Raw genomic sequence first — 22348 nt, 5'->3', positions numbered from 1 at the left:
TGATGTGTTACACATGAATTTCGAAAAATTTAATAATATGGAAATACAGCTTTTGCAGAACCCTTGTAAACAAACGTAAAAATACACGTCAGATATAAAATGACTTATCGCATTTGTTCGCTTTCAATGATTTAACGGATGCCGTTTACAGAACCGCGATATCTGCTTTTAATTCAGAGCTATGAATTTGTAAACTTCGTGCGTCTATTTATTTTTTCAAACTTCCGAATTTTTGAAAATTTCTTTAACAGAATCCAGGACCTAAATCGAAATTCCACTTCCAACAGTTACTAGAATTGAACTTCCTCTTTCAAATGCAACAAATTTCATTAAAATCGGTCCAGGGGTTATCTCAGAAAAACATTTTTGCGTTTTTACATGTATTTGAATAGGCCGCGTCGGAGTTGGGCCCGAGCTAAGACGCGGCCTATACAAGTACATGTAAAAACGCAAAAACGTTTTTTCTGAGATAACCCCTGGACCGATTTTAATGAAATTTGTTGCATTTGAGAGAGGAAGCTCAATTCTAGTGACTGTAGGAAGCGGAATTTTGATTTAGCACTTGAATATTGTTAAAAAGATTTTCAAAAATTCAGAAGTTTGAAAAAAATAGAAGCACGAAGTTTACAAACTAATAGCTCTGCATAAAGAACAGCTATCGCGGTTCTGTAAACGGCATCCATTAGATCATTCAAAGCGGACAAATTCGATATGTCATTTTACATCTTACGTGAATTTGTTACGTTGTTTACAAGGGTTCTGCATAAGTTGTAATTACATATTAATAAATTTTTTGAGATTCATGCGTAAGATGTCAAATTTGTCCGCTTTAGATGTTCTATCAGACACAATTCACAGAAATGCGATAACATTTTTTCTTGCTGAGTTACGGAGTTGTAAAGTTCATAGTTTTGTTTTCTGAAAATTTGCGATTTTTGCCAATTTTTAATAAAAAATTGACGACCTAAATCGAAAATTCGAAACCAACAGTCACTAGATTTTACGTTTTCTTTTAAGTGCAACAAACCCCGTCAAATTTGATGCAGTGGTTGCCGAGAAAAACGAATTCTCCTTTTACATGTATTTAGATAGGAGCACCCGAGCTAAAGCTTCCTCTTAAGAGAAAAAAATGGCGCTGGGCAGGTCATATAATACGCAGATTAGATAATCGCTGGACCATTAAGGTGACAGAATGGGTACCAAGAGAAGGGAAGCGCAGTAGAGGACGGCAGAAAACTAGGTGGTGCGACGAAATTAGGAAATTTGCGGATGCTAGTTGGTATCAGGACAGGGGTAATTGGAGATCGCAGGGAGAGGCCTTCGTTCTGCAGTGGACATAAAATAGGCTGATGATGATCAGTAATTATCTGAGGTCTATCATCAGCCAATGAATGGCTTCGCTGCATTAAGACAAAGCTTACCTCGTGGAATGCCTTGCAAACGAAAGAAAAAAAATACGAAAACATAATACACCTTTTATCTGTATTTGAAGTAATAATAATGATCGTTGTCCATTGCACGGAGCATCTCGTATAAGATTATTTCTCGGGTCGGAATCGACACAGTTCGCTACAGCCCAGAATCATGCCGCCACACAGTACGACACTTTACAAACTTCTAAAGATACGAGCCCGGCCATTTTGTTCGGACCAAATCGCCCGTGATTTGCGATAGAGGAGCCCTGGCAGCGGCGAACGCCGTTAAATTACGCAGAATAAATGTTCTGGACACCGCAATTAATTCTAGCATACAGGCGTACACGCAATATCAAGTCAAAAGTGGTGCAAAACATAGAGGAGTCTACCAGGGTGTTACGGAAGTCGACTTCGGCGATTCCGGCAAGGCCCGTGAGTAATTCGTCGTAGGATCCCGTTTGGAGCTTCAGCTTTCTCCTGCTGCCGCTCTCCAACATTACGAGGCAAAATATGTCTCCCATTGCGACAGAAATATTGCGGCACGTCGCCGCGTATCACAAAACACGCATGAACCACGCCAAACTTTACTGGCAACCGGATAAGCGATTACACTTGCAGCCGGAGCGGGAAATGGCGCGGAAAGAACGACCAGCTGGTGGTCAGATTGGTCAGGTGAATACATATATGAATGTTCAGACTGGCTTAGAGGTTTTTCTCTCTCATTTGAAAAAGCTGACAATCGACAGGTGGCCAGCGAGTATAAATGCCAAGTTTAATTTCCGAACGGCCCTAATCTTTCGTGTGTTATCTTTCCAAATTCGTTCTTCAAATCGTCAAAGTAGCGGCTAGTCATGGCACGCTTTTGGAATGTTAGTTAGCGCCCTCTATTTTGTCGCGAATCCTGAATGCCATGATAAGGGTGTAAAATGGGTGCCTAGCACTTGCGCGATGAAGATTTGAGGTGTACGTCGCTCTTTACTCTGGATATAATGGTGCAATTATAAAGAAAAGCACGGTGGACTTGTTTTAAGCGTTGGGGAGATGAACACGCGGTGTAGAAATTGATCAAGCCTGGCCGTATATGCACTCTCAAATCAATCTGCACCCTTTGGCGCTGATCTTGTCCCACAACAATCACCATCTATCTTGTAGTGTCGTTGTGCGGAAATACGGGCGGGAAGAAACGGAGTGGACCTGTCCACTCCGTTTGGAAGAAACGGAGTGCATCTGTCCACTCCGTTCTTCCCGCCCGTATTTTCGCTCAACGACACTACATGATGCACCAACTGGCCCAATTAACAGTCTACGCTTCTGATCACCATCTATATTGCCCGCATTTCCTTTCTTAAATGCTGCGCGCCCGGTACCTCTAGGTCACGAACGGCATGTGCGTTATTAGCGTGACAGAATTCTCGACAGGAAATAGCAAGCGCAGAGTTCTCAAGAAAGGAAACGCAAGCAAGGCAGATGACGATTATCGTTGTGGGGCAAGATAAGCCCCAACAGGTGCGAGATTTTCTTTTAAGTGTAGTAATGGTCAAGACATGTTCAAGGCGAATTTCACAGAAGTTAGAGGTGCCCTTGCAAATAGTTCTTAAATGTTGCAAGATTTGGGCAACGCATCTGTGAAATAGTGTATCCAAATTTATATGTATGGACGTTGGACTGCAGAAGCCCCTTGAGGAGCGTTAAGATATCCATAATTACAGGATTGTGACATCTGATACTTTCATTTGGCATAAAAAAATGTAGAAAAGGTCACCAAGTAACTTCACACTCAAAATCTCAAACTTGAAGGTTAGCTTTTGCACAAAGCCTTCTTTCACCTAAATATTTTCATTCATCATTGGTCCAACTTCTGGACCTTCCTTTCCAGAAAAGGGGATTCTCAACTATGTTATGTGTCAACGTGCCCAACTATGGCATGTTAGAGATCACAGTTCATAGGTGGAGGGATGTGCATTTGAGAGAGGAGCAGGAGGCATTCTGACGGACAAGTGTGACATAATTCAATGACAAAACCCAGTTTTCAGATTAGCACTAAAAAATTATAGCTGTCTACATTTACACATAATGTTCTTTATGCTTGCCTGATTCGTGCCCAACAAGATCCCCAAAGTAAGTGCGGGCCTTTGTGACATAATAGACTCTACATACGCCTTCTTTCTCACCATGAGGAAGTTGTATTGTCAGTGCAGCACTCTTGTGGGTGTTGCACTGACAGCAGCTGCAGCCTATGAGAACCTTCTGCCCTTCCCTTCTATTATTCCTTCTGCCCTCGCCCAGCTGCTCTCGCACACCTACGTCCTGTGGAGAAAAACAGTCTGGGGTTTTTACTGCCAAAGCTACGATCTGAATGCGAGAAATGGCGTAGTGGTGGAAGAAGAAAATAAACTTTATTAAAAAAAAGTCTGGCAGTTTTGGTTGTGGTGACCTCAGGTGGCGGCTCGAAGTCCTTGGACTTGGGCGGCATCTTCGGCTTTCCGGACGGCCCAGAGCTGGTCTTCCAACTCCCTAACTTTCGAGAGCCGCCTCCCAGCGTCTGCAACGCTGACGGAGAAGGTCCCCGGCGGCCCCCGCAGCTGGGGCGGTGTCGGGAAGAAGTGAGCTCGAGGCTTCCTGTACACTGGCAAAGGCCACGGTTATGGACGCGTCGTGAACAGTGGCGGTTTCAGTACCATTGTTACCGGTACATTTCCAGAGCATGTATCGCAGCATTGCTCTCTGTCTGCACACTTTACACGCATCAGTTGGGTATAATCCTGGGTAACAGTGGTGTAAGACGGCCGGGCTAGGGTAGGTGTGTGTTTGGAGTAAGCGTAAGGTTACGGCCTCCTTCCTGTTTATCGTGTGGTGGCAAAAATCTGATTCTTTCTAGTCTGTAGTGTTGGGTGGTCTCTGAACATGGTCAGGCGATCGCCCCACACCCATTGATTCTTGTTGCTGCATTAATTTTGACGGTCCACCTGGGTTCTTTATAACGTGGACCTAAATTGAACTACACTAGCAGTAAAACACGTTGTGGGGCTAGTTGGTGCATAGCTTTCAATAGGTGAAGCGCCAATAGTGACGGCACACAAGAAGAAATACGGACAGGACAAGGCGCTACTTGCAACTGTTTATCTGTCTCCTTGGCCTCCGCGCGTGAATTGTTGGAGGCCAACGAGATTAAGAAAAGAGGGGACAACTGTGTCAGTACCCCGTCTCTGAATATTACACGAATGAAAGCATGTTTTCAGATAAGTTTTGGATTTAGATTAAGCGTGATTCCCTTCATATATATCTTCAGTGTTCTCGCACGTGCGCATTCACATATTCAGTGTCCCTCTTTTTTCGTTCCCCTCTCCTTATGGCTATATAATCAGCCACCTGTGACTTCAATAAACAGCTGCAAGTAGTGCCTTGTCCTGTCTGTATTTCTTCTTGTGTGCCGTCACTATTGGTGCTTCACCTATTGAAAGTGAACTACACTAGTGTTATTTGCATTCTGCCACAATCGAAATGCAGCCACCGCAGCTGGTATCAAAGCCGCAACCTTTAGAACAGCAGTGTGCAGCACACATCAATAGCCACTGTGCTATTGTTGTAGCTACCTCTTAATCGTGGAAGTCTGCAACTGTGTCCATTAAGGCAGTTAAAAGTGGCCTAGATATCCAAGTTGTTCCACCTGTTTGTAGGTCTGTTCCACACCACAGATCTATGCAGGGCTTCAATAAACAGAAAAAGCTACTGGGCACATGCCACAGGGTGTGTGCTGCTCTTGAATTAGAAAAAAAATTATCCGGTTCAGCGGAATCGAACCAGCATCATATATAATCAAAGAATCTTGTCTTGTGTTCACACACATTTCAGGAACAGACTTATCGGCTGCGCCAATTGATGGCACAGCGAGTCCAAATGAAAGTGCAAGAAAAGAGCCCTGCTGCATACATGCCTCAAACATATGAATAGCTTCTGCGGTGTCACTACATTGGTGCAATGCTAATTGCATTGGCATCAACATTAATTGCAAGATGGGTTCTGCCAAAATTTTTATTACTAGCTTAGAGCCCTTCTGTACCAGCGCTTTATGTAAAATCCACGCATTCCACGTGTGAGACTTGTAGTTTGTAGGCAAAAGCTTCGTTGGGTGGGAACATTGCAGGGAAAGCCAACATTGCAAAATTATGCAACACAATAGCTTGCAAAAGTACCTGCATGTGCTCGTAGAAAGCACTTTTTGTTCTTGTGAAAAAAATCCACAGACAATTTATTATGAAGCATTTATAAATTCTTACTTGTGTGTACAAAGTTACGACCATTGATGTCTGTGGACTTCATATTTTTCAGTTTGATGGGGAGGATAGAGAGGAATGTGTGCAAAAATCAGTGATCTATTTAAGTCACAATCATGAAAAATTTAATATTTTTTTAGAAAATCTGATTTTTCTTTTAGTCTGCCAAATCAAAGACAGTGATTGATACTCACTAGTGAAGCCTCTTCGCTCACACAAACAAAAGTTAATGTACATTATTCCAAGAATGCCCCTTACAAATTCGTGTTTTTGTAGCTTTTGCTTACAGTCACAGTCATGGTCAAAAGAAGGCAAGCAGTCACCCAACTACCAATTTCAATGCTGCAAGTTGAACCCTCTTCATAGCAGACATATGCCATGTCATGTACCATACTCAGATCATATATCTAAATCTGGTGCAAAACTCAGCAGCGCCTATGTGCATGGTTGTGTTTGACTGCAGTCACAAAGGGCCTGCCCAGTTGCGTTTATTCAGTTACCACTGAGAGCTGCTCAACAGCTTTTAGCAGCTTAAAGGTGACAAATGCAAGTATACCATTCTGGAACATTGTCCGCACTTTTATAAGGCAAAACAAAATATTTGAGCAAATCCGAAGCAGTGGCCAGTTGACAATTACCATTTCTTGAATTAAGGGAGGCTAGTAGAAAGAAAGCGTAACTCGACATCTGTAAGACCGATGCTCTGCACAAACACCAGGAGATGCCATGTTTTTCCACAAAACAAAGACCCTCATATTCAATTACCTACATTCCTTGCAGATTACGGAGGCATCTTCAGGGTATTGTGCAAGCAATGAACTACCCTTGTACTGACCTGATCGTCATACAGTCAAACCTCATTATCATGAAATCACATCACGGCCACAAAAATACCTTCATTGCATCCGGTCTTCCTTAAAAGCTTAAATGCATATATCGACAGGAAAAAAATCGCGATCAGATCTACGCGAAAGGAACGCAAGCGGGGTGCCTCCGACAGGCCAGCAAAGGGTCTTCAGAGACACTTAAAAAACGCCGTATTTTGCCGTGAAGATATGAGGCACAGGAACAATAAATCACATACACGCATTCTGCATCGCCGTGAATGCGCAAACACATGATCCGTATCATCAAGTGGGACCGGCACCTTGGCTTGCCGATTGTAGCCCAACCAAGCCAAGCTGCAGGCCAAAACGTGCACACCGCCGACAGACCTTTGACACAAAAAGGACCACACGTGGGCCTGCACAGGCCATGATCCGTACTCCATTGCTATGACAGTTAGTCTGGCCCGTGCATCTGATTTCACACTCAATTGCTGGTAAGGTCTACAGTATAAAAATACGCAAGCCTCCGACAGAATTTTCAGACGAGGAGGCCATTAGGCCTACCCATTACAGTTTCATCTACAAAGTTGCAGTTTCGTGCCAGTCGACACAAAGAAACTTCTTGTCGATGGCCGCCATGTTTACGGCATCGTGCACACGGTTCGTACCAAGAACACAATGTGGCACCCAAAATTTCAATTGCCATTATACATTGATGCTAAAGGTACGAGGCGGTGCCACAGGAATCATGCAAGACTGAAAAATCGGGTGTCTGAAGAATCGACTAGGCAACTATATTTGACATTTTTGTTACCAGAAAAAAAAAATTAGCTTTGCTATGACCGGTACTACACCGGACTTCACACTTTTGATTTTGTTATAGCAGACTACTTCAATGAAATAAAGTATGAATAACCAAATTTTATATTTACTTTGTTATACCCGTGTTCGTTATATCGAGGTTGGACTGTACTTAAATATCGGGACGTATGCAATTTTTGGCAGTATAGCAGGACTGTGCCCATGTCTGCTCGCATAGACAGTCAATAATGCGTCAAATTTACACACAGCCTTTGACTGAACATCCGCAACTAGCCCAAGAGCAACTGTAAAATGTGGCTGGCCTTGTGCCTTTTCATGTTGTGGCCGATATCAGTTGTACACCACATGAGTTTCGTGAAGTTTTGCAGAACCAATACTTTCCAAATACGAAAAAACATATTGAAATCCACCACGTCACAATCACAAACCAGCATTAAAGCTTAGGCACAAAATTTAGAAAATGAGTTTGAGCTTCATTTTTTTCTAATGATTGACATATCACAGAATGAACAACAGAGATTTTAAAGAATACATTAACAGTCTAAATTTATCCTTTTCTTTAGTGTCCCTTTGTAAAAGGCTGCCAAGAAAAGACAACACCGCCGAGAAAAGACAACAAACAGCTGAAGTTTATTCTCAGTCACAGATCAGTTGCGTCACTATAAAATTGTGAAATTCAGCCCGATACTATGAGAATAAGCTGGCTAGAACAAGTTTCCAGCCTTCATAATATGCACTGGAGATTACTTAGTTTTGAAATAAAAAGCTTCTTTCTATCCTAAAAGACATTTGCAGACTTGGTGTATCACTATAATATGACCTGTCAAAAATGCAGTAGCTTATTCTGCATTGTTGCTGTTCTCTGTAAACAAGCCTTTTACAAAAATATATATACACCATAAACAATACAACAAAATGGTATAAGCAACATCCTGCATATTAACATGGAGTACGCATTGTTTTTGTGCTGGCAGGTTATCCCTTGCCGTTCGCCAGCACCAACTGACAAGGTATCACAGGTTCCAACAGACAGTTCAACTTCAGAACACTTGCTTAGACTGCAGTCAGTGGAGATGCCACTGTCCTCTTCGAGGTTGAAGGCAGTCCATGCTGACTATATTAAGATATGTGCCACTGATAAGCACCATTTCTCAAAACAGCAAGTGAGAAGTTTTTCAAGGCACTCGTGACAACCTATCCATGTGCAGGCATGCTGCTCACATTGGTTGAATGTTACGTTGTTGAATGAATAAGAAACTAAAACTCACTCAGCACAAATTTTGAACAAGGGTAAGGTTAACATACAATGTGACTTGAGGCATTGACTGCATTCAACACAGTTTTAAAGCAGCGCATTAAGACAAGGACAATTAATAAGGAACGCACAACATTTTATTCTTTCTGCCTCTTATTGATTGTCCTTGTACGATTACAAGTCTGCACAACACTTTTGGTTACCTTCAATAAACAGCAATTTAAGCAATTGTGCTTCTAGCAAGAAACTTTAATTTGCCCATTCTTATTGATCTTAGACTGCTGGTTATGCATAAAACACTTTCAACTTAACACTGCAGAAATTAAGAAACTTTGAGATACCAACAGCAAGAACACACTACACTGGCCCATCCGTTATGTTCATCTGCTCTCTTACTGGATTCACACTAGTTCAAATTGCAGTTGTGTTTAGTTACACAACTTGCCATGGTTCTTTAGTTGTTACTATTCCATGATGACCAGTCTAGCCTTAGCATGAAATCATGTTCAAGTGGATCGGGAGATCTCTAACCTGCAAGTAGTGCTCATTGCAATGACTAAAAGTTTAAGAATTAACTTCTCCAAAGCACTGGGGCCCCACCAACACAGTATGCTCCTCTGGTTGCACTTGACAACAGACGCACACTACGATGATGACCTTTTGTACAAATTAATGAACCGTCTACATTTGTTGTGTGGCGTGGTGTAGTTGAAGTAAAGAAAGGCGTGCTCCAGAAATGTCAAGATGCCCTTCGCGTGCCTGGAGTACTCGATATGGAACACCCAGAAAGACGCGAACAGCGCACAGAGGCCCCCAAGCAGAGACGATGCGGTGAACAGGTGGACACCATTGACGAACACGTCGACGCTCTTGTCGACGTGTGTGACGAGGCAGGGTGTCGGCAGCGCATTGCCCTGTGGCATAGAAGTTTCCTATCAGAATTAACAACCTGTTGCAATTTCAATTGCACAACATTTTCAGCTTTAGCTCTGGGCAAACTCCAATTTTCCTAATACAATACATGCAAAACAAAGAAATTGCTTTTATGAAACAACAGCTGGACCAATTTGAATAAAATTTGTTGCATTATAGGAAGTGAAAGTTACATTCTAACAGCTCTAGGAAACAAAAAATTGATTTAGGAGCTCAAATTACAGGAGAAATTGCCAAAAATCAGTAGGTATAAAAAATATATAGAAGCACAAAGTTTACAAACTCGTACACTGCACCAAAAAGAGGTATTGTAGTACTGTGAACGAAATCTTTTAGAGCATACCATCAACACAAATGCCACATATGAATTTACAGCTTATGCGAAATTGTTACATAAGCTCATCAGTGAAAAGCCTCATTTTGTGTACAATTCACAAGGAAGGAAATCAGTTGATAGAACAGAGCGCTGTTATAATAATGCTTATAATGCTGTTATAATGCTTACAAGGGTTTTGCAAAGGTTATACTTGCAAATTACTAGTATATTTTAGAACAGTGCATAATCAATCATCTCTGCTTTACAATTTAGATGTGTTAAAAGTGGAGCTTACGGTATTGTAAACTCGACGCATGAGTTTTTTTTTATTTGGTAATTTTGAAGATTAAAAAAATTCTGATAGCATAAATTGAAAATGTTTAGAGCACAGGTGAAGTTGTTACAATGTTTATGAGGGTTTTGCAAAATTCCAACTCACAAATTAGCAGTATACTTCACAGTGGTGCATAAACTGTCAATTTTTATCCACATTAAATTTTTCAACAGGTCCAGTTTACACAATCGTGATATTGATTTTTTTAGTGCTGAGTTTAGAGTTGTAAACTTAATGGTTTAGCTTATTTCTCAATTTACAAACCTTTTTTTAAGAAAAATTATTGGCCTAAATCAAAATCTACTCTCTATAGTCAGTAGTCAACAAACCTCATCAAAACTGGCACAGTGAATGCCAAGCAAAACAATTTCTCAATCTTCACATATTTAGAGTGCCTGAAGTAAATTTTCCTCTTAAGTTAGAATATCAATAGAAATTGAATAAAAAATAGAACCTATTTGAACAATGGTTAATAATATCCCACTGCTTGTCAAGCATTTTATGGATGGTCTTTCCTTTTTACCTAGAATCTGACATTCCAATCAATGACAGTATCTAGCAGTTCCAGACATAAGCTCAATAAATGCAAAATTACATGCGCTCTTTTTGAAGCTGTAATTCATATGATCAAAAAAAAAAATTCTGCACGCCTAGAAGTTCAGCTAGAAGTTGTTAAATGCTCAGATTCAAACGTGGTCATTTTTGACGATCAGGTGTCTTGAGTGTATTAGCAAGTTTATTACTACAGACAACAGCGATCCAAGCAAACCATTCTCGTAGGAAAGGTGTTCAGTTGAATTTACTTTTAAATTTCCTAAAGGCAGATTTTTGGCAAATAATTTAGGCAAATACCATATTGATATTTTTCACTTATCAAGGTGGGCATTCTTTATGATGAAGTTTGACAACTTGTAACTTTGTTTCAAAATGGCCTAAAACAATAATTTATACCTTACAACGCACTAAGAACATTCACAATCAATTCCGTGTACTGTAAATTACCGTGAAAGTTGCTGTTAATTAGCTAATTAGGCTCCAAACAAAGAACATCCTGTTTTGGATATCATAAAGAGTATTTATCATAGAAAAAATTAATAAATTTTAAAAATCAGCTGGTAAAGATACATTACCTGTGCAATATTGTCAAATTGTTTAAAAAATTATTTGAAATGCCTCATCCCCTCTTAAAGCAGCCATGGAACACTACTTGGACATAGTAAGAAAATTTGTTGCCAATCTGTAGACAAGACACCTGTGAACATGTGAGCCAAATATTAGTGCACTGCATCAGCAGGGATTTACAATCTTGTGTTAGCAAAAGTAAAAAATGGCTTGCTCTCTCCTTTGCAATGTAGTCAGCAGCTACTTCACAAGCAGCCAAGCAGGTTCAACCGGTATTGGTGGATTTCGTGATTGCGACAACATTCTCAGTAATAGTAATGGTATTGTTAATTTTGAGTTAAATAAGTGAAAAATATATAGGTCTGGGATCTCAAAAAGACTAAAAAAGAAGTATTTTATCTTTGCACTTCCGGTCTAAGCACGACAGTTGCGCAAAGCTGCGTGTGGCCGCAGAGATTGCACCGGCGTGCTGTGCAGCGCACGTACCGCAGCCGCCAAGGGGTGCTGAGACAAGCCCCCTTGTCACTGACAACAGCGTGGCTCTGATTGGTCGGTAGGTGGCGTGACTCCAGGGGCGTGGCAATGAAAGGCAACCAGAATGCTATCTTGCATCGAAAAACAATTGCACACGCCTGAACCTTTTAAGCAACGTAGCAAACAAATTCAACGAAGATGCCCCACTTATTGGGTGGGGCCTTGCTCCCTCACCACCCCTACTGTGTCGCTTCCAGCGCACTAGTGACGAAAGGAGAGATAGAAAGCCAGGCATCGGTGCGATAACTACCTCAAACTGTGACACATCTTTGTGGCAGGAGATTCACAATGCGACGCCCTTCAACAGTGAGGTCAATGTATGGTTATTTAGAAAAGTGTTTCAGGGCCCCTTTAACTCCCTTGCTGCTGCACAGCAGCTTGATCAACTCGCTCGCTGGCGAGTGAGTTCTGCAGCAAGAGTCAGTAAACCTTTCCTGTGTGATAGCCTGCAAATGACAGAAATGGAACAAATGCTGACCTACCTCGATCAAGAGAGAACCCAGCCTCTCCCCGCATCTCCTGGCAATGGCCTTCAGCACCACCATGAGAATGTCTGCAGCAGCAAAGACAAAACATTTTTTTAAGATTGTATGGAAACCACCGACGTTGATTGTTAATGCATGCGAACAGAAAAACGCTTTTAGAAAGCTGTTCACTTTATTTAAGGCGGCGATATGTTCTGGATGTCGTATATTTGTTTCAGCGAGGATGTTAGGCAGCGTTCACTGTTTCATTGTGAACGTACATCTGTAGTAGTATTACAGGTGTGTGACAGCACATGTGTCTCAGAGCTATAATATAGCTGGCGTTGCGCGATGAACGCACTCTGCAACTCGACTGCACAAGAGCATGTGCCCATTACATTGGCCCCTTTGTATCCACTATGAATCCAACTACCAACTACCATGACAATGGCAAGCTTTTCAAGTGAGGGTGCAGTGCGGACTCGTGAAAAAAAAGAAGGCGAGGGGAAAGAGAAACAAAAACAAAGGAACGAAGACCCGGTCTGACATGAAACAATGGCAATTCTAGGTGCACATGTGATCGCTAATCTTTAAATGTTGCATTGCAAAGCAACAATGCAAAGAACACGAGATGGTGGCGACCGAAATGAGTGCTTGTCAAGGACAGCCTTGACTTATTTCAAATAAGAAGGCTCTTCCTGGGAAGATAAAACTGCCACGATAGGAAGACCACTGCTGTGGTCGTTTCTTTCTTTTGTCCAAGTTCTACCTTCGTGTTAGTTCAACCATGTCTGACAAGCTAGGCCAAACTTGCACCTTGCCTTATGGTTTTTCAAGAGATGAAAGCACCTCCCAAACATTGTCTGCTCTCGATCCAGTATGCAAGATTTTGTATGTGCCATCAATACAATGGGTGTAGACTAGAGACCGTTTTAGATGGATTTGTGCTGACATACACATATGGCTGCCACTGCTGACGTGTTCAACTTAAGTGCAGCGAACAATCTTGCCAGTCTAACAGTGCAAAACAGCATGGCATTTTTGTGTCTTGTGCCACACGAGAATGTTTATAGTGCACCGTGGTTGAGCACAGCACGACTAGATGTTGTGACGAGCACTGCTGGAGCTGCTGCTGGCACCAAGTATTGCTGGCACTGCTGGCACGTCCAAGTACAGTATTGATATACTGAGTTTCGCACAGATAGTAGTGCCAGGAGTGCATTAGTTTTTTAGCTAAACCACTGGCTGACTTCTGCTGAGATTTTGCACAGAGGTGGCATTTTGCAAAGAGTTCGTTTGCGAGCATTATCTGCCTGTTATATGCACAACAAACCCAGGGTGCGCATCGTCGTGCGTGTGAATTTCCGAGTTGAAACCAGCCAGAAGCTTAGATGGGAGAGTCATGGCTGGCACTCCTAGGATAGGTACACGAGTTACATTGTAATGGTTAACATACCGTTTCCAGGCTTAGACATTGCCTTGATTTCTTCGTTCGTGCCACAGTTCATGAGTATGAGGAACAGCTTCTTGATGCCCTTTTCAAAGCAGTCAGCAATGTCAGCCCTCCATAGAATCTTGAACTCTCCGAGCAGCTGAGAAAAAAAGTAATAATAGCAATACCAGCTGAATAACAGAGCAAATTTTTACAGTGAAGCTGTCAAGGGCTACTTTTCCCCCTATTGCGTCCGCATGTAGAAAAAAAAAAAACCCAGAAGATAGTGCAATGCCGGGCTGACCCGTGGCAGAGCTGAAGCAGGCGTTAAGCACTCCCCATACGTGGGCCGATCCCGAAGATAGTGCAATACCAGGCCGACTTGCGACTGAGGTGCAGTTCACCATTAAGGGGCCCACATACACAGCTTCGCTGGTTATCCTTCCTCCTAGAATGGAAGGGCACGAAGCTTTTCTTTTAAATTTCATTATGTTACATTGAGGCATCACAACATTTCACTGCCAGAAAAGAGGAGAGGCTCAGAGATAACAGCATGTCTGCAGTACAAGAGATGGTAATTGGGGGATAGCACAGAACATGCAGAAATACAGATTATTGTCTCTACTCTAAAGCTAACTGCTAAAAAATCTTGGCCATGTGGAATGCCTAGTTTCAGGTAGCATAAATACAGAGTAGCAGGCATGCAAAATTTTACGTTTGAAATACGAGCGGATGCGGCACTAAAGGCTTGCAAAAGTAGACATTTTGATAATAAAACTAAGGAAAAGAAAACGTTGCCATTACCACTCACTGGAAGGGAGGCCAGAGTAAGAATTTGCAGCTTCTTCGCAAGACCTATGAGTCTACCCTTTGCACGTGGCTTCCCGCGGCGCACAGAAAAATTTTAGAGGCAACATGCTGGGACTTGCGTCGTAGCCACCAACCACCAGGTGTAGCAGTCGTCTGCTTAAGTGCGCTTTATTAAAGGTTGTTAATGAGAACATTTGGCAATTAACGGCCCTACAACTTTGCCAAGATTGCTTCAGTGGTATTTATACTAGCAAAGCAATCTTGCAAACTGGTTTACAACCAGTCTAGCCAAAGTGAAATTTCCTTTCGGTTGGATATACAAAGTACACGAAACACTTCTTAAATACTGTAAGAAAACGTTGCAAATCTGTAGACGAGGTCCTTGTGAACACGTGAGCCAAATATTATTGCCCTGCATGCAGCATGGAATTCACAATATCATGTCAGAAACAGTAAAAAATCGCTTGCTTTCTCCTTCGAAATGTCATCAGCAGCTACTTCGCAAGCAGCCAAGCATGCCCAACCAGTACTGGTGAATTTCATGATTGTGAGAAGATTCTCTATTATTGCTTATTTTGAGTTAAATAAGAAATGTATATGTCTACGATATGAGAAAAAAAAGAAAAGGTATTTTGTTTTTGCACTTGCAGTCTACACACGGCAGCTGCATGTAGCTGCGTCTGCTGCACATGACCTCAGAGGTCGCATCAGCATGCTGTGTAGCATAGATACCGCTGTCGCCATGGGGTGCCGTGGCAAGACCTCTGGCAGCTGATAACCACATGGTCCGATTGGTCTCTGAGGGTGAAGCAACTCTAAGGGCATGGCAATGTCAGGCAACTCACACACTCATCCTGTATCGAGAGAATGACGCATATGCCTGAACCAGAAGTATAATTACAAAGAAACAAGCAAAAATGGCCAGCTTCTGGGCGGGCCCCCTAGCCCCCTTGCCAGGGAGGATAGAGAAAACAACAGATCAGTGTGACAACTGCTTTCCTCATGGTTGAAAGGTTGAAACACAAGAATACCGTATATAATTTATTATGATACCTGCTTCTACCAGCCAGTTTTGGTTTCACTGCCTAGGAAATGCACGTGTCATGATGTCACGATACAATGGCTGGCTCTGTTCATGAAACCACTGCGGCTTCCACACACGAGCGCAGCCAAAATAAACATGGGCGGTGCTGTGGTAAATTTCTCTAACGAGCAACAACATCGTGCGTAGTCTAATTGATGCAGTGCGCATCTGAATGCACAAACGAAGAATTACACTCACGGATGACTCTTTCCTGTACACGGGAAAAGTCGAAATGGCCTTCTCCACTGTCATCTCGCGAACAGCGACATGCCTCGCCTTGGCGAGCAGCGCTTGCTTGTGGTAGTCCATGTTCTCTGCAACTGTAGAAGCTTCGGATTTACCTTGTTGGCATGCTTTGTCCTCGTCTTCCGACAGCCGTAAATCAATGTACTGAAAGTATGAAGAAAGAAAAAAAATTATGCAGATCTGACGACCATGTTGAAATCTATGTGGGGCAAGGCTATCGTGAAGTACTTAAAAAAATGGTATACAGTGTAGACCGCTTATAATTTAAGTCGCGGAACCTGTAAAAGTCCATGCTATAAGCGGTGCCGCGTTATAACCAAAGCATGCTTTCTTCGGCTTTTGCCTATGCCAGACGGACCACCCACCTTTCAAACACAATTTATTACATATTTCACTCACACACACATGCAACACAATCGCAACACAGCACCGAAACCAAGTTCTCCTGACAAGTGCGGCATCAGCGGAAGAATGCTGTTATTTTCGTCTGGAGATATTGTTTTAAAAGCGCTTCGAACAATTTCATCCTCCAAGAGGCTTCAGCACTGAAGCGCTTTCTCCCTCAAACTGTTCTTCGTGCAGTGAACCTTCACTTTGCTGAGGTATTCAAAAGCATCTTTGCATGGGACATCTGGGTCTGGCATCGGGTCGAAATGAGTCGGTTAATTCTTGGATGAGCTGCATCCTGCCACGGGACACAATCGTGCAATCGTCCTCGATAGGCTTGCAGCCATGATCGCGACAATAAATCGCCAAGAACTCACTGAAATAATTGAAGCGCAGATGATTGCAAAATTGCGTAATAAGTGTGTTAGTTTCCCTTCACTGGCTCTTACAGAAAAAGAATTAAGCTTCTTGGAGGTGGCGTGACAGGACTCATTACTATGTTACACGAATGTGCAGTTCGTTTTCTTCATGTAAGTGCATGCGCAGTCTATACTGCTTCACAAATATAAACCGATTCAGTGTCACAATAAATTTAGTTGAAAGTTTACGCTTGTTGTGTGTTCTTCTTCTCTTATGTCCGTGTCTTTTTTGTTGCACAATAATACTTGACTAATGGATTAACAACTTGCCCGGAATGCTGCTCTCATTGACTTTTGCCAGTTTTTTTTTTTTGCACTTATAAAAATTTTTCAGAACATGTCGCAGCCTGTGTTTCCTCCACTCAAGCAAGGTATTTGACTTCAGTCACATGCAGACACAAGGATGACATGAGTCGTTTATCTTGTGCTTACCAGAGGTCGAGAGGTATGTTGTGCATCTTCGTTATCCCGTTGTTGCCTAAGCTCCTCAGCGTACTTGCTCTGAGCCTGGCGTGTGTTCCACACACTGCCTGCCACTGTGTTTCGAAAGGTGTAGAACTTTGCCTTTAGTGCAGTCCTCCAAAACTTCTGTCAGTGAGAAAGAAAGTCACAGTTTCGCCCAAAGGTGAGACATTGATAGCGATAACAGGGTATTGAACAACGACATGAAGTAAGGTTAGTAGGCTTATCAGGCAAAAAAAAACTGCAGTAAACACTTGCTAACAAATGAATTCACAGGCACAGTGTCATATACGCACAGGCAGCCACAAACAGATCTCACCCTGTGACCAAGAACATGCTGTCACAACAATGGCGTGATGAAGAGCACAGGCAGAGAGAGGTTAGCAACCACTTCATGCTGCCCTCTCCCTTCAATGTGCCGCCAAGATTTGAGATTATGTGACCTCCAGCACTAGTCATGTGAAAAGCCAGCACATATAAACCCACAAGCCATTTCAGCTTTTCTGGCGTTTACACATGGCGCAGATTATCTCCAAGATAGGGTGTGCGGGTCGTGTATGTGCTCGGCCACACCATGTGCATAAGCGGCTGGGCTAGAAAAGGAGATCCGTGCTTATATGCCTGCCCCTCTTCCTCCTCCCTCTCATCATTTGGTTGATCACATTACCGAGCCAAAATTGCAGTTTGATAAAAGGACTCGGGACTGAACCAAAAAGCAGCCCAAAGTAGCCACAACAGTTACATTTTTGTCCAATTTGGAACCAATATAAAATACAGACTTTATTACTAATATAACTTTCATTAGTCAATCAATCATAAATTTTAATGAATAAGGAACATTCCGAACCATTATCAGCCAACCAGAAATGATAATTAGCGGCCTGAACCAGTCACCAAAATATCACTGTTCAGTACATGCGCACGTCGATTACTGGGAGTACATGCTGTTAACTGCTCGCTACCTGCAAATTTAGGACTTCTGATTGCCACTAACGAACATAAAAAAGGAGGATGCTTCATTAATTTTCACAGCTAATCATGTTCCTATTGCTTGAAGATCTATGGCCTGAAGTGTCCGAAGCGCTGGCAAGGCATTGTGAAGGCGCTGTTGATGCTACATCATCATGAGCCTTCAGAACTGGAAGCTCACAGTGCCCTGATCCACAGCAGAGACATCCGCAATCTTCTTGCTCACATCTCCCAGGTCCGCTACTTTTGGGCCAAGATAGATTGACTTTATATTTACGAAGTGTGGCGATAATAGATATGTCCCCTAGATAAATCTCAACTAAACTCATTAAGGGACCTTACACAATGGCTTCTCAAGTGTGATCCTAGCAGAAAAAGTGTTTTCATGTGCATGTGATGGCTGAAAATGATGGGTAAACTTTGCGCATGCTGATTATTTTGCTTGAAATCAACAACAAACTATGGCTAGCAAATGTGCCAAAATGCAAGTCAAAAGTAGCCGAGCTTTCTGTTGAAGGTCAATGTCTTAAAGCAGCCAATTTGGTGCAAAGTAGACACCAATGGCAACCCTGCCATTCCCGAAGGCTGCCAGTGGCATTCGGTGGGTCTGTTAAATGTGTTGTTATGCTGACACATTTCTGAATTCCCGAGATGCACTGTTTACCTCTGCCTCAAATGGGAAACGAGAGACGGTGCATTCGGTACAGCAGCATAAACAATCACCTTGGTCAGTTACCAATGGTGTCAGCAATGGCATCCACATTATTGCGAGATAACTATCCGGCCTATAAATGAGCACTTTTGGTGAGCACAGTTTTCTCTAATAATACTTTATGTCACACAAACTTTAAGTTTGATGGAGTGCAAGAAAGGTAAGAATCAGTAATAACAGCCTGTAATATACAAGTCTAAATCATAGTTGCCATTGTTTAAGTGGCTCAGCTGCTCATACTGACTCGTCTCAGGGTGAAACAACACAGATCGCATACGCAGATAAGTATGTTTTGCCATGTTATGACATCGAACTTCTTTCACTTACCCAAAGATGATTGCTTGCTCGCATCTGCAAATGTTCACTCCAACAAACAATGCATCAAGCTGTTTAAGGCTTACTGTACATTAAACTTCACCACCTAATGCATCACTGCTTCGCATTACAGGCGAAAGTGTTTTTGTAATTGCAAGTAATAAAATCTTTTTCTTTACCTTTCCTTTCTTTACCTTTCCTTTCTTTCCCTTGATGCCTGACAGGTGTGGGTACTTCTCTAACAGGCTGTCCACGGCTGCATCGTATTGATATGTTGATGGGTACCTGCATTAAATAAAAGAATAAACAGGCACGCAATAAAGAAGTTGGCTGGTTGTAGAGTAACTGTCCCAATACAACATGTCAGCTCTGCATAAGTTTGAACTCCGAGAGGTTCTTTATATGGACAGTAAAAAAAGGAGTACTAAAAAGAAGCTTTAGCTCAGGGCCAACCTCAACTTCCCTATTTACCCGAATCTAAGATGCACCTTTTTTTCACAGAAAATGGGTTCACTAATTGCCTGCTCGTTACAATCGGATACAAAACCAAAACTATGTTCGCAGTATTGGCAACTGCCTACCGTCGGAGGTGTCAGCAGCATCACTAGCGCCATCCCAAAATGAGGACACAGTACATTTTTCATAAAGGTTGTTGTGGGTTAATTTTGTTCTTGAATACAGTCAAGAGTGGTATTCTCGGTCAATGATTTGCTAAGATACTATGACTTTTGCAAGATTTTACAAGATTCGGTACAGGATGTGTCGGCGGGTATGACCGCCAGCATTTCTGGTGCTGCACCAAGCTTGCGTTCTGCACACAGTGCGAGAAATGCTGTCAGTTGCATACTTCGACAAGTCCAGTGCAGAGTAACATGAAAGCTTGCAAAAGTGATAGTAAGTAATTATAAATATGATTGCTCAAGAATACCGCCCCTGTGTGCTTGACATCTGTGGCCAAAGATGCGCAAGTGGCAGCAATGACATGCCACTTTTATTATGAAACGTCTTGAAACCTAGCGCGTACATGGTTGTCTCATGTCTCCTTCCTTTGTCAGATGTTTTATTTGGTGCCTTCGTTGTAATACGTATAACCAACTCGCCCACCAGCACATGCTCAGTGTCTTCAAAAAAAGAGTTCCCTTCTCTGAAGGTAAATTATGTCAGTGTTTATAAAACAGCTGAAAAGAACACATACGACAGGACGGGCGCTGAATACTGCATGCGTCGTTTTTTCCTGATTGCGAATGTGGGGGCCATGCGATATTTTTCTTTTATAAACTGTGAACATGTTACATTCATGTGCATGTTGTGCATTGTGCATTGGGTGCACGATAGAATCAAGTAAGTACAGTCGTGTAAAATGCAAAAATGCTTTTATTACACAATCACTGGACCGTTTTGAATTCAATTTGCTGTTTTTGACAACAAAAGGTACGTTCTAGCAACTGTAGGATGCAGAATTCCGATATAAGACGTGAAAATTTAATGCGATTAACATTCTTGGCATACCTCATGCACATTCTGGTATCTTTGTACAGTCAACGTCCGATTCTTCAGACTCCCTACGGGCAGCGAAAACGCCTGAAAAATCGGGCAGTCACAAAATTTGAATGCATGCTTTTTATGCCCCCGAGGGCTGAAATCGCCACAGGCACATCTGAAATAGCTCTAAAGGCCTGCCAGTACACTTATTAGGCGTATCGGTGCTCGCACTTGGATAGCAGACGACGGGTACACGCATGTATAATTAAGGAATGCATACCGCGTCCCATGACAATTGACCCTTCCACTCATGGTATGCTTCACCGTCTAACACTGCTGTATTGAAGCGAAGGTCAGTTTAGGGAACCGGCATTATGCAACGTGCCGTGTTTTGCGAGCTTCGAAGCCACTGGCGATAATTACAAAGGCGGAGTCAGCACCATTACTGACAGCAGCGAATTATTTCAATAAAGAAACACGGCAATGAACAGAAAGAAGCTTGGTAGCGAACGTCGAAGTCGCTAGGCCTAACGTTGCCGTGGTGGTGGCTACGGCTGCCAGGGGATCTGCGTGCGAAAGCACCAGAAGCGGCGAGATTAACGAAATGGCGCCGGTGGTGGCTTCGACTCATGCCATTTCGTACCTGTGGTTATGGCAAAAAGTTAGGAAAATCAGACGGCGAAGGACTTTTGGGTCCGAAATTTCAGACGTTCTTATACACATTGACTCTGCGGGGCACGTGGCGGTGCCGCGAAGGCGTCCGAATTATCGGGCAGGTCCGAAAAATCCGGCGTCCGAAAAATCGGTCGTTGACTTATCTATGCCCATCTCTAAATATTTTCCCAGAGCGACGCCAACTTGTATCAATGAGTAGTTCGCGATCAAATGGATAGAGCGTTTGGGCTGCTGTGCTGTGAGAACGGGGTTTTTGAAAACAGGCATCTGTCCAACTTGGGTAACCGAGTATGTGCCACTCTTCAATGGCAAAAAATACCCTTTAAAATTTCTCCACTGCAGGGCACAATCGAACCCAACCCATATGTATTCAATCTTGTCTGAATATATATAATGATAATTGATTGATTGAAACTGTTATTAGAAGGGATGGCCCGTGGTCTAAGTCAAGACAGTCAAGAGGCCCTCAAGCAATTAAACTCCCGATCCTACATGACTACCATAGCGCACCGCATGAAACAATCCTGCCCCCACCTGTGGGACAACAGACATGCACGCATTTTCATACACTGGACACCGGGTCACAACATGAGGCTGCAGGCGAGAAAATTAGAGAAGAATGCCATCGCAGCTGTGAAGTGAGCCCGTCCCTGTTGGACCCCACCTATATCCCCGTCATCCGTTGTCATACCAGATCACCAGATTGCCCGGTTGAAACACGAGAGGAAGGCTCTACTACGGGAGTTCATTCCTAGCATCCTTTCTACCATTCCCAGCCGCCTTCCCAGAACAGCCCAGGTTCTCATCCACAAAGCAAGAGCTAAGGCATCTATTACATCTGATGTTCTGAGCAAGTGGAGAGGAACACAAGTGGAATGCCCCAACTGCCCTGCGATCAACGTCGACCTCAAACATCTGATCTGGTCCTGTCCTGCCACAGCCAGCCTCAGGGACAAGCACACCCAACCTCTATATAATGATAGACGTGCCACGCACAGACTTCACGGCGCCGCCACTAGGTGGCCTGGCGTGTGCAGGAGGAAGTGGTAACTGCACAGT

The 22348-nt window shown here is 42.8% G+C and overlaps 2 protein-coding genes across 7 annotated transcripts in view; both read right to left on the bottom strand.

Moving 5' to 3' along the window:
- The window catches only part of LOC142589887 (uncharacterized), a 43141-nt gene extending 41080 nt beyond the window's left edge, over positions 1-2061 (bottom strand). For 2 of the 3 annotated variants that reach the window (XM_075701544.1, XM_075701546.1), the window contains exon 1: positions 1805-2061. In XM_075701544.1, the coding sequence (XP_075557659.1) occupies positions 1805-1936 (132 nt within the window). In that variant the 5' untranslated portion in view covers positions 1937-2061. The remainder of the gene's footprint in view (positions 1-1804) is intronic. The other variant, XM_075701545.1, reaches the window with a different exon arrangement.
- Positions 2062-7945: 5884 nt separating this feature from the next.
- Positions 7946-22348, bottom strand: part of LOC142589886 (uncharacterized) — a 33922-nt gene continuing 19519 nt past the window's right edge. For 2 of the 4 annotated variants that reach the window (XM_075701540.1, XM_075701543.1), the window contains exons 10-15: positions 19312-19417; positions 17107-17262; positions 15821-16012; positions 13753-13888; positions 12315-12385; positions 7946-9525 (exon numbers count right to left, since the gene is read on the bottom strand). In XM_075701540.1, coding sequence (XP_075557655.1) covers positions 9238-9525; positions 12315-12385; positions 13753-13888; positions 15821-16012; positions 17107-17262; positions 19312-19417 — 949 coding nt within the window. In that variant the 3' untranslated portion in view covers positions 7946-9237. The remainder of the gene's footprint in view (positions 9526-12314; positions 12386-13752; positions 13889-15820; positions 16013-17106; positions 17263-19311; positions 19418-22348) is intronic. The other 2 variants (XM_075701542.1, XM_075701541.1) reach the window with 2 other exon arrangements.

This window comes from Dermacentor variabilis, chromosome 8 (genome assembly GCF_050947875.1).
Source record: "Dermacentor variabilis isolate Ectoservices chromosome 8, ASM5094787v1, whole genome shotgun sequence".
Taxonomy (NCBI): Eukaryota; Metazoa; Arthropoda; class Arachnida; order Ixodida; family Ixodidae; genus Dermacentor; species Dermacentor variabilis.
The sequence above is the reverse complement of the archived record's forward strand: the minus strand, read 5'-3'. Positions and strand labels throughout refer to the sequence as shown.